At 48.7% G+C, this 12,021-nt stretch overlaps 1 protein-coding gene across 1 annotated transcript in view; it reads left to right on the top strand.

Moving 5' to 3' along the window:
• LOC104285209 (IQ motif and SEC7 domain-containing protein 3-like) overlaps positions 1-10,490 on the top strand; it is a 14,633-nt gene extending 4,143 nt beyond the window's left edge. Inside the window, exons 2-3 of the mRNA XM_009883635.1 lie at positions 2,533-3,626; positions 10,325-10,490. Of these exons, the coding sequence (XP_009881937.1) occupies positions 2,539-3,626; positions 10,325-10,490 (1,254 nt within the window). The 5' untranslated portion in view covers positions 2,533-2,538. The remainder of the gene's footprint in view (positions 1-2,532; positions 3,627-10,324) is intronic.
• Positions 10,491-12,021: the final 1,531 nt, after the last annotated feature.

Genomic DNA, 12,021 nt, shown 5'->3' on the forward strand with positions numbered 1-12,021 from the left:
CTTTCCCTCCCAACACAATTAGCTCTACATTTTGATTAACCAGACTGTTATATTAAGTGCTCACGGTCAGTTGTCAGTAATAACTGTCTGGGTTGGGCCTGTGCAGGTTATTGGTTTAATTTGCATTTTTCTGCCTGAGCCTTCCTCCTGAAGGGAAGGGCCAAGGGATAACTCAGTCTCTTTCCAGGGAGTCCAATGTTGAAGAGATGTGACAGGAGTGCTGGTTTTATGGTGGGATTTTAAGGTGGTCATTTTGGAAAGAAGGACCAAAGATCCTTAGGAAAACCCTTCTGCTTGCTACCCAGAATCTCTTCTTGTCCCTGTATTCCTTTTTCCTTCCACATCAAACTCTGGGGATAAGAAGGGACCTTGTTTATCCAAAAAGCCTACTGAGAGGTCTTGTGGTAAATGAACATGAATCCATGATCATTGTGTGGGTGATTTTTAGCAGCATTTCTGCAAACCCTTTCTGGAAGGGCAGCAGGGCAAGTATTAGGCCAATGTTTTTTAAATTAGGGGTAAGAAGAACTCTGAGCTAGCTGCCTCTGTAACTGTAGTAACCAACTCCATTGCTAAAGAAATTGCTAGTATTTCTCAGTGCTGGGCTTTGATGCTTGCTTTGGGCAGATGTGAATTCAAGGACAGGGCAAGGCAAACAGAAAACGGAAGCATATCTTATGTTTGAGCACAACGCAAAGGGTCCCAGCTTAATTTCCAGTGAGGGAAATATGAAAGGACGTGCCACTTCCTGCTCCCTTCCAGAAATGGCAACCTCTCATCCAGTGTGCAGCAGGGTCCCTGGACCTATTGCGACCTGGGGTGATGGGGTGCCAGTGGGCAAAGCCTTCAGTACTTACTCCAGCAGCTAGGATACCAATGCAGGGACAGAATGGCTGGGGTCATGTTGTTCCCCTCTTCCTGTCATCTCCCAAGGTCATATTGTCTTTGCCTGCTTTCAGGGGAGTTAGTATTGGGAAGATGCCATAGGTGATTTACACTTCTTGCAGCTGTCATTCCAGGCCTTCACTTGTATCTAGATCACTCACTGATGGTTTTATCTGCAACGTATGTAGTGTTACAAAAAAGGAAAATAAGAAGGAAAGAGATGACATGACATGACTCCGAGAGCTGAGGCTCATGCCTCAATCTCGCTTTAATTACAAAAACAGTTTGCACTTGAACTCAGTTCTTCTGTGAGCTCAGTCCTTCATCCTGTGAGTACTGGGCCAGCAAGGAGTGGTGAGGGGTAAGTGGTATCTGCTTGGGGATAAAGATGCAGTCAGTAAAACTCATCCTTTGGATCTGCTAATGAGCTCATACTCGCCACATGAATGATGTAGTGAATCCTTTGTTAATTCAGGACTGATTTCACCAGCACTCCCAGTCCTGCACTTCACCTTTTTTGGCTTTTCCACATGCGCGCACACACATACAAACACTACAGTCTGCACCTGCACTCTGCACTGTGAAGTGCCAACAATGTAGAGTTTAGCTCATAGTTCAGCCAAAACCTCACTGAAGGCAATTTGAGTTTATCCTTCTTTTTTCTTCAGTCCCTCCATCCACCATAGTCTTCATACTATCCCTCTGTCGGTCACTCACTGGAACCAAGTCATCTAACATTCTCCAGTAGCATGTTATTGAAGGCCCAGATGCAGAGGAAGAGTGAGGGGATTACCGGGAAGTATAAAAACTAGACTACAGAAGAGAAATTACCATACATACTTGCTTTGTTGAAGCCTGTTGAGATGGCACTTAGCAGTATGTGTATGTATTTACATGTGTGTTTGTTGTTACCAGCTCAGGAAGGAGTAAATCCTCCTTTGACTTGTTCTTAATATCTTGTCTCAACATTTTAAATCAGAATTTTTTACCTTTCAAAACTGTCAGTCTTTCTTTTCTTGGCTAGTTTTCATTTCAGTGCTGACTGACTCCTGAAAAAGTCAGGCATCAGAAAAGAAGATGCTAGCTTCTGTGGAAGCTGGTGTTTCTCACTAGCTCCTATGATAAAGCCAGCATTTTCTGCATTTAAAAATTAACTTTTCATTCCTTTTCCTGAATGATTTCTCCTTTCCCTGAGAGTATTTCCTAAGCTGACTAAGGAGGGGAGGAGCATTAGTAACACTCTGAGACAAGGGATGATGCTTGACATTACCAGAGTGCTGCTGAACAGAAAGACAAACTGCTGGAACACTGTATTTGCAGTGATGAGCATGCCCTAAAGGCCATCAGAAGTGGGTCTGTAAGGGAAGGGAACCTCCAGGCTCCACGTTTTATGGCTGACACTCTAGGAAGAGGCATGATCATGTTACAGCTGTGAGGAAGCTCACAGTACTGATGCTTTAACCAGCCATGCCCTAAGGGAGGCCTTCTGTTGAAATCAAGGGCACAGCAGTGCAGGAGAAAGCTAATTCAGTGTTAGAAGTTCCTCTGACAGTCATTACAGACTAATCTGTGTAGGAACTGGTGTAACAGAAAGCCATCAGAAGTCAATTAGCAAAAAATAACCTCTCCTGTTTGTATGTCTTTCAGATTGAAATGTTAGAGCACAAATACGGAGGTCACCTGGTATCTCGAAGGGCAGCCTGCACCATCCAGACTGCTTTCCGGCAGTACCAGCTCAGCAAGAACTTTGAGAAGATCCGCAACTCACTGCTGGAGAGCCGCATGCCACGCCGCATCTCTCTGAGGAAAGTCCGGGTCCAGAACTCAGAGAGCTTCTCTGCTGAGAAAGCCCTGGTGGAGGGGTACAACTTTGTGGGCATCCCATTGGTGAGGTCCCCATCTTTGCCAGCTACCATCAGTGGAGCACTGACCGAGCTGGAGGACTCCTTCACGGAACAAGTTCAGTCACTGGCCAAGTCTATTGATGATGCCCTCAGCACCTGGAGCCTGAAGACCATGTGCTCACTGCAAGATGGGGGCTCATACCAGATAAGGGAGACCTTCAGTGCCAGCTCAATGCAGCCAAACCAAGACTTAGAAGCTGAGCTGCAGGACAAGGAAAAGGAGGAAGGGCTCCTGCCAGATACCCTACCCAAGAGCAGCAGCACTCTCATGATGGCTTTTCGGGATGTCACAGTCCAGATCGACAACAAGAACATCTCTGTCTCATCATCTACCTCGGTGTCCATGGCAAACTGCCTCAGCAGCAGTGCTCAGGCTGGGCTCTCTCAAGCTACCAAGGCTGAAGAAAGCCCAGGAGAAGGGGAGGGAGAAGCCAGTGAACCACCGACTGCCCCAGAAACCTTACCTGAGTCCAGAGCTCTCCAGAACAGCCACGCTCTCACCGAGGTGAATGTCAGTACTAATGGCACAGGAGACAGCAGTGCTGAGCCTGGGCAGATGGCAGTGCAGAAGCTCCAGTTTGATGCCAGCAATGAGATGGGGCAAAGCAAAGGCTCTGAGTCTGAGAATGCAGATAACTCAGAGCAGCTGAGCAGCAGCAGCACCTCTACTTCAGCCAAGTCAGCCTCAGAGGTGTCCTCAAAAGAAGCACTGCAGGCCATGATCCTCAGCCTCCCAAGGTACCACTGCGAGAATCCAGCGAGCTGCAAGTCCCCCACGCTTTCCACAGACACCATGAGGAAGCGCCTCTACCGCATTGGGCTGAACCTCTTTAATATGTAAGTGACTCTTCCTCTTTTGTGTTTCCCAGCTTATTTCATGCCTTACAGGAAGACGTGATGGCAGGCTCTTGATCTAGATCCATCTCCAGGGAAGTTCTTTCATATTCAGGGGCGTGACCATCTGGGTATGCAATACAACCCACAGGTTGGCTGCCCAGAAGCTTTCCCTAAAGTCCCCCAAGTACTGTCCTGACCTTTTGCCTAATAGAGGAATAAGCCCAGTGCCCCATGAGTAGTGCCCATGCTCTCCTGAATTCTGAACCTTCAGTCCCAGTTGTTGTCCACTTGGCATCCACCTGCTGAGCCTGGGATCTAGGTTCCTGCTCCACTCTGTTGCAAAGGAACAAGCATAGCTGGGGATGTAAACCCCATGTTACTTAACATGGGGTATTTCCAAGTAAAGAGACAGAGGTAGGACAGAGCTTGGCTAGCCCAGTAAGAGTGCTCTGGCTGTCATTTTCCTTCTGGCATTTGGGTGGATTTTCACCTGACAGACCAGGTTTAATCATCTCAGTATCTCACACATCTGAGTCTGATATCCTATGAAAAGGCTGTAGGTGTGAAAGCAAAATCAGAGCAGCCCAGAGATTACTGTCAGAGGAGGTTAACTCTAAGGGGTCACACATAGTCTATTTTAGATTGGCAGAAAGCAGCTGAGCTGCTGCAAGGAGCTTTAGATTTGCTCATTGCCTTTCAGTGAGACTTTTCTCATCAAAGCAAGCCATGAGAAACATTGGGTTTTGCTCCATCAACACACTCTCATCTTCTACTGTCTTAGTTTCTATTTGAGTCCCCTGATGAAGATGCTGGGGATGTAATATACCCATACTAGAAGAATGTTTTGCCACACGTTAGCGTGGGCCTTCTGGTGAGAGGAAGGACTAAAGATTATGCAGTCCTAGGCAGAAGTTTTCCACAGACAAGGGGGAAATGCACAGGATTTATATACGTGTAGCATGGAGGCTGTGGACTCCAGGAGGCAGGAACCTGGAAGAGAGGTTTTAAGGCTTGGCTGACAGCACATCCAGAACTGAAGTGATGTTTGAGCTGACAGATTTGGGACTCTTACAGAACTGAGGAGGACATTTTACTAGCTCTGAGATCAGGTTGTGAACAGGTGGGTCCATGTGTCAGGCTCTGGGTGCACACAGATTTGCCTGATGAACACAAGCAGGCTGGAATGACAGAAGGTAGGTGCCTGACACAGGTGGGGGTTGATTATGATAGAGATAGTTCCAGGTCAAAACAGATATTCTGGTGTTTGTGTTAGGATAGGTGTACTTCTGGAGTGGGACGTGGGGCTCACGTGTCTGCTACTAAGTGTTTCAGTATTCTCAGCCGTGCTTGGCAGGAGTCCCTCCACCCAGTGTGTTTTCGTTTGGTTCCTGCACAGTTGACATGGGCACTGACGTGAAGATAAAGCAGGAGTGAAAATGCTTTTTCCCAGCCTCTCCTCCTCCCCCAGTCTGCCTGGCACACATTCATGTGACATTAGCAGCACCAGGTCTGTTTTGGGGAAGCAGCTCTGCCATCCTCCTTCACTCAGTGACTTGGGTTCACTGCAGCTTGCAGGTCCTTGTGGGACAGAAGACTTAATGTGGAGCCCCGAAATACAACTTCCTAGCCAGGCCTCCCCTTCTCCCTTGAAACTAGCTGCTGTAATAACACGTAGTAAATCTGTAAGGCTCAGTTTTCTTGACAAAACATTGGAGGACAGGGAGGGAGGGAACTGGCCATAGCCAAACAACCACAAACACTGCAGTCTGCAGCAAGCAGACTTTGGCTTCTTCAGGGTTCTGCTTGGTAGAATACTGTGGGATAAAGCCCTGGAGGGAAGAGAGGCCCAAGAAAGCTTGTTGATATTCAAGGATCACCTCCTCCATGCTCAGGAGCTATGCATCCCAACAAAGAGGAAGTCAGACAAAAATGCCAAGGGTCCTGCATGGAGGAACAACGAGGTCCTGGACAAACTCAAATAGAAAAAGGAAGTCTACAGAGGATGGAAGCGAGGACAGGTAGCCTGGGAGGCGTACAGAGAAATTGTCCAACCAGCCAGGGATCAGGTTAGGAAAGTTAAAGACCAGATAGAATTAAATCTGGCCAGGGATGTCAAGGGTGACAAGAAAAACTTCTACAGGTATGTCAGTGATAAAAGGAAAACTAGGGAAAACGTGGGCCCTCTCTGGAAGGAAACAGGAGACCTGGTTACCTGGGATGTGGAGAAGGGTGAGGTGCTCAATGACTTTTTTGCCTCAGTCTTCACTGGCAAGTGCTCTAGCCACACTGCCCAAGTCACAGAAACAAAGATAAGGACTGGGAGAATGAAGAATCGCCCACTGTAGGAGAAGATCAGGTTTGAGACCATCTAAGGAACGTGAAAGTACACAAGTCCATGGGACCTGATAAGATGCATCCCTGGGTCCTGAGGGAACTTGTGGATGAAGTTGCTAAGCCACTATCCATCATATTTGAGAAGTTGTGGCAGTCTGGTGAAGTTCCCACTGATTGGAAGAGGGGAAATGTAACACCCATTTTTAAAAAGGGAAGAAGGAAGATCGGCAAACTACAGGCCAGTCAGTCTCACCTCTGTGCCCGTCAAGATCATGGAGCGGATCCTCTTGGATTGGGACCGGTGCTGTTAAACATCTTTGTTGGTGACATGGGCATCCTCAGATGGATGGAGTGCATCCTCAGCAAGTTTGCTGACGACACTAAGCTGTGTGGTGCAGCTGACATGCTGGAGGGAAGGCATGCCATCCAGAGGGACATGGACAAGCTTGAGAGGTGGTCGCATGACAACCTCATGAAGTTCAATAAGGTCAAGTGCAAGGTCCTACGCATGGGTCAGGGCAATCCCAAGCACAGATCCAGTCTGGGCGAGGAATGGATTGAGAACAACCCTGAGGAGAAGGACTTGGGGGTGTTGGTTGATGAGAAGCTCAATATAAGCCAGCAATGTGCGCTCGCAGAGCAGAAAGCCACCTTCTTTTGATGCATCCTGGGCTGCATCAAAAGAAGCGTGGCCAGCAGGTCAAGGGAGGTGATTCTGCCCCTCTACTCCACTTTCCTGAGAACCCATCTGGAGTGCTGTGCCTAGCTCTGGGGACCCCAATGTAAGAAGGACATGGAGCTGTTGGAGCAGGTCCAGAGGAAAGCCACGAAGATGATCAGATGGTTGGAGCACCTCTCCTATGAAGGCAGGCTGAGAGAGTTGTGGTTGTTCAGCCTGGAGAAGAGAAGGCTCCAGGGAGACCTTATAGCAGCCTTACAGTACCTAAAGGGGGCCTACAAGAAAGCTGGAGAGGGGCTTTTTACAAGGATATGTAGTGATAGAACAAGGGGTAATGGTTTTAAACTGAAAGAGAGTGGATTTAGATCGGATACAAGGAAGAAATTTTTTACTATGAGGGTGGTGAGACACTGGAACAGGTTGCCCAGAGAAGTTGTGAATGCACCATCATTGTAAGTGTTCAAGGCCAGGTTGGGCTTTGAGCAACCTGATCTAATGGAAGGTATCCCTGCCCATGGCAAGGGGTTTGGAACTAGGTGATCTTTAAGGTCCTATTAGCCTTGAGGAGTGAAGCCTTTGTTTTATTCTCTGAGCGTGATCTAAGGGACACATGGCACCCCTTCTGACACCATAGTGCACCTTCATCCAAGGAGCTGGGAATACCTTTCATCTTTCTGCTGTTATTTGGTTGTTGGTTTTCCTGTCAGTTTCTAGCAAGGAGCCAGTTTACTGTTGTAGGATTTGCGATGTGGGCACCAACCCACAGGGCGTGGAGCTGAGGCCGTGCATGCGTGTGTGCACGTCCTTTTTGCCCACCGCTCCCCTGGACCAAGAGCTGAAAGCCTCCAGTTGCTAGCACCATCTGCCATGGTCTCGCCAGCCTTGCGCTGCGTTTTTAGCAAGCGGCACTCTGTCTCAGAGCAGGCCCTTAGGAGCACATCAGTGCTGTGCTGCCATGGCACTTTCCCCATCCCCACTCCACAGTGAGGGGGTGGAATCCCTGGAACGGAGAGTGCTTCATTATGCAGCGCTGCTGTAATAACTCAGCGTGTGTGGGCAGCTGGCTGCGTGGGCAGAGGGAAAGCCAGCAGGACGTGAGGAATCCCGCAGCATTTGCTGCCTGTGCTTAACGCCCCTGCAACACTAAAGAAAATACCAGGGACCAGGCTCAGGAGAGATGGAATTGCAGTTGTCTGCTGCACATCTGGTTAAAAGCTGCATGCTGCAGTACACAGGATACATCTGCAGGTGTTCAGTGATGGAGATGCTGTATTGCTATCAGGATTTTGTGGGGAACAAATTGAATCCAGGGAAAAACTGATGAAAAGCTGCTGTTAGTGGAAGAATAGTGTATGCCTGTATATTTGAGTTATAGTCTAGGCAGTGCTGGAGGACTGTCACAGCTGGACTGTTTTATCCTACATCCTCTTGCATTGCTTGTGCCACCTCTACTGAAATCTGCACATCCGTGCAAGTGCATGAGCTGCATTTTTCTGGCCACATTCAGCTCCCAGATCCTCTGGAGTGAGTCTTAATTCAGTCCAGTGGCTTTGGAGTCACACCAGTGTAGCTGAGATCATCCTTGTGCTGTGGGCACCATACTGTCCCTTGCCAAAAACCGAAGTGTGCAGGTGGAGGTGCATTTTATGAATCTCTGTTGCTTAATTTGACTTTAGCCCTGACCATATGACCTTTGCACTTAGAAGGGAACTTTGCCTGTGTTCTTCAAAGGTGATCCAGGAGATCTTTGTGATATTACAGAAGGTGCGCTGTTGCTTTTCCCTGAAGGCCTGGGTTTTTCAATATCTGATCTTGCAGCTCTCCTGTTCATAAATTTAATGGGCTGACTTGTTCTCCCAGCCACTGTCCCTGGGGATGTCACACTGCGCAGGATATTTCCTTTGTTCCGTTGCAGAGTAAGCAGAACTATTTCAAGCCCGTCTACTTTTTGTATACCTATGAGGCTCCTGTAAGGAGCAGGCCATTCTCCTGAATGCTGATCCCCCTAAAGCTAGACATATGTTGCTCACCCACATCCTTCACCACCTGACAGTGTCACAGTCTGTGCCTGTGTATATCATGCATTCACGTGCTCTGAGATCTCATGCTATCCTTTCCTCACCCCACAAAACTGCCTGAGCAAACGCACTCCCTGAGCCTTGACAAAGATCCCTGAATTTGGTTTAATGATGGAAATACGGCATCCTTTCATGAAGAGGCTACCCTCTTGCCTCTCCCCACTCACCAGCTCAGAGAACCAAAGGAATGTGGAAATCTTCCTGGCACTGCACTGATTCCCCTCAGCAGGAGTGCATCATGACAGACACTCTTCAGTGGGGCAGACTGAAATATAGGAAGAAAACCTCCTGCACAATACACACATACACACTCATTCCTGTCTGTACGGTGGAACAGGCACCACATAGGCTCACAGTCACTCCCAGAATACATAGAAGCATGTGTGCTCATAGGAGACATGAGGAAAAAGCCAAAATGTGCAGACACGCAGGCTCTGATGAACATGTATGGTGCAAGAGAAATCTGCATGTACAGGCCATAGACACACACAAACGTGTGCTTTTGAGACACACACTACCCCCCAAAAGCTGTGTATGCGGACACAGACACTGGCACTCCAACAAGCAGAAAAATCACTCCCACAACCAGGCAGTCAGGCCCACTCAGTGCTGGGCTTGTTCTCAGAGAGGCACTCGCAGCCACAGAGGGAGAAAACCCCTCTGTCTGGGAGCTGAACGCAGCTCGATCCCGGCTCTGACAAGGCATGCTCCAGGTGCGTGCTCTCATCCACCCACACACAGAGATTTCTGCCTGAGGGAGTAAATCAATAGAGAAGGAAAGAACAACACAGCTAAGGGTGGGGGAAGTGGAGGAAGATATAAGCAAATCTAAGCATGGGATTTCTGTTCAGGCAGCCAGCACCAGGCTCAGGTGAGGAAGGTAGAAAGCGTCACTCAACACTGAGCACTAAAAAATTTATGAAAAAGAGAATCTTTTTGTTTACAGAAAAAGTGCCCACCTCTGGTTATCCCCCTTGTCTTGAGCCTCATTTTGCCATAGTCCATGGCAGCAATGTCTCCTAAGTCTCTCCACAGTCACATTTTTGCCTTTGTCTGCTCTACAGAAGGTGCGACCCCACTCCCCTAAAGTGAAGGGTGACCCCTGGTCCTTGGCGACAGCACTCTGTGGGTTGCATTTGGAGCAGCTGAACATACTGATATTTCCTGTGCTGTCTGTGTGGGGGACACAGTCTAATGATATCCTCACAGACATCCTAAACAGCCAAGGTGGGGCAGGGAAGGTATAAGAGCCTTTGACTCTGGAGCAGGGGGATGGCAGAAGAGAGTCACTGATAAGGCTGGTATTGTGCAGCAGGATCCTTTGTAGCAGTGGGATGGCACTTGTGATTGCCGGGTGACAGCAGGTGCTACAAGTGACACAGCACATCCTACGGCATCTGTTTGTCTTCATCGGCAACTGGGGGGGGGACTCCCCCAAGTCACTTTTCCCTGTCCCCCACCAGTCCCGTCCCTGCCACACACATGAACTCACAGGCGCCCATGCACATACTGAGGGCTGCATTGCTGCAAGTCATGAGGTCAGGCAGAGGCAATAATGCCTTGAATTGATCATGCAAACTCACCATGTCTCTGTCCTTCCCTTTCAGAAATCCAGACAAAGGGATCCAGTTCCTGATCTCCCGAGGCTTCATCCCGGACACCCCCATTGGGGTGGCACACTTCCTGCTCCAGCGGAAGGGCCTCAGCCGCCAGATGATTGGGGAGTTCCTGGGCAACAGCAAGAAGCAGTTCAACAGGGACGTCCTGGAGTAAGTGTGGATACCTTTTCCGCTCCTCCCTGCGCTGTAAAGGAGTTGCCAGCCCACCCTGCCCCTGGCTGCACCAGCAAGCACCCCGTCCTCCATGCCCTTCCGTCCCCATTCTGCAGGAATTTCACCATTCCCACTCTATCTGGCACCTCTCAATGCAATTCCCAGCAATGTGTTTCCCCCTTAATATCAGCAGCCCTTTCATTTCAGTCTCTCCTCAGAGGGCCTGCGATCATCTAACGGGAGCTCAGCGCTGTCGTGTGATAGGACTAGTGATGCCGGGAGGTGTTGTGGCTGGAAAACTCTGTGACTGGGGTCTCACCCCATCCAGATGAAGCACCTCGAATGGTTTCTGGGAAGTACTATGAGAGGCAGAGGAAAAAAATATCTGCTCCTTGCTGTGAGACCAGCAGGGAGCAGCTATTGCTGGCTCCACACCTGGTTCTCTTTGTCCAGTTTTGAGATGGGTGACCTTTTCAGTTTGTCCAACTGCACTACGGGGATGGTAAGAAGGGAGTTGGTCCTGTTTGTGGTAATGAAGAGGCCTGCATGAGAAAGCATGCTACTAATGATTTATCATTTCCAATGCAGTCACAGAGCACTGAGGAACATCCCCACTCCAAAAACTTTAATTGGCTGACCTGTCCATTTTCTGAGCAAGATCTCAGGTTTCCTCCCTGCTTCTGTTCAGTGGCTGCCTTTGCTGGACTGTTTCCTTCAATTGTCTCACCGTGACCCTCTCCTGGTCACACAAACCATTCTGTCAGCCTACACCTCTCTCATCTTTCAAGTCTTGCAATTTGGGCTGTAAAATCCCGTGAATACCTGAGACCTATACTACCTGTGCACCTGCCTGTTGCTCTGCCTTCCACATTGTGCCATTGCTAACTTGTTAGCCCCCAATGTTGCAGGATCAGGGTCTGAAGTGTTGGGAAGAAAAACATCTTACCTGTTGTTCTGAGTTGTCCAAGATGACAGGCTGTCTTGCAAAGATAGGCCTGGGGAACTGAGATGAGCCTTTGTTTCCTGCACGGTCCTGATATACTTCAGATGAGGGAAAAGGAGAAAGCACAGCTTTCTGTATGAAAAGGGGACATCAGGAACAGGGAACACTACCTCTCCCACCCTGAGAACTGCTACAGTGAAAGCAGGGCGAGTTTGCACCAGTGTGTGAATATGAGGGCTGCCATGCAGGGTGATGTGATGTAGTCAGGGGGCAACAAGCTGCTTCAGAGACCTGTTTCAGGTGATGACCAGCACTCATCTGGGTCTTTCTTTTATTAGGCAGAAGCACAGTTCTTAGTAAGAGCTGCCTTTCCATTAGGCAGGAAGTCCTTTGAACTGGATCCTTTATTATATTCTCCCGTTCTCCAAAATGGTCTGTATCTCCCTTGAATTTTACAGCAGTTTCTCTTGAACCAAGGCAAACGGAACCCCCAAATCTGATGCACGCACCACTTCTACTCCAGGGAAGGACTGGAAGATGCCAGTTCAAGAGCCAAATCTGGGCCCAAATTTAAAAATTCATTCCTGCT

The sequence above is a fragment of the Charadrius vociferus genome, unplaced genomic scaffold (genome assembly GCF_000708025.1).
Source record: "Charadrius vociferus isolate BGI_N301 unplaced genomic scaffold, ASM70802v2 scaffold304, whole genome shotgun sequence".
NCBI classification, from domain to species: Eukaryota; Metazoa; Chordata; class Aves; order Charadriiformes; family Charadriidae; genus Charadrius; species Charadrius vociferus.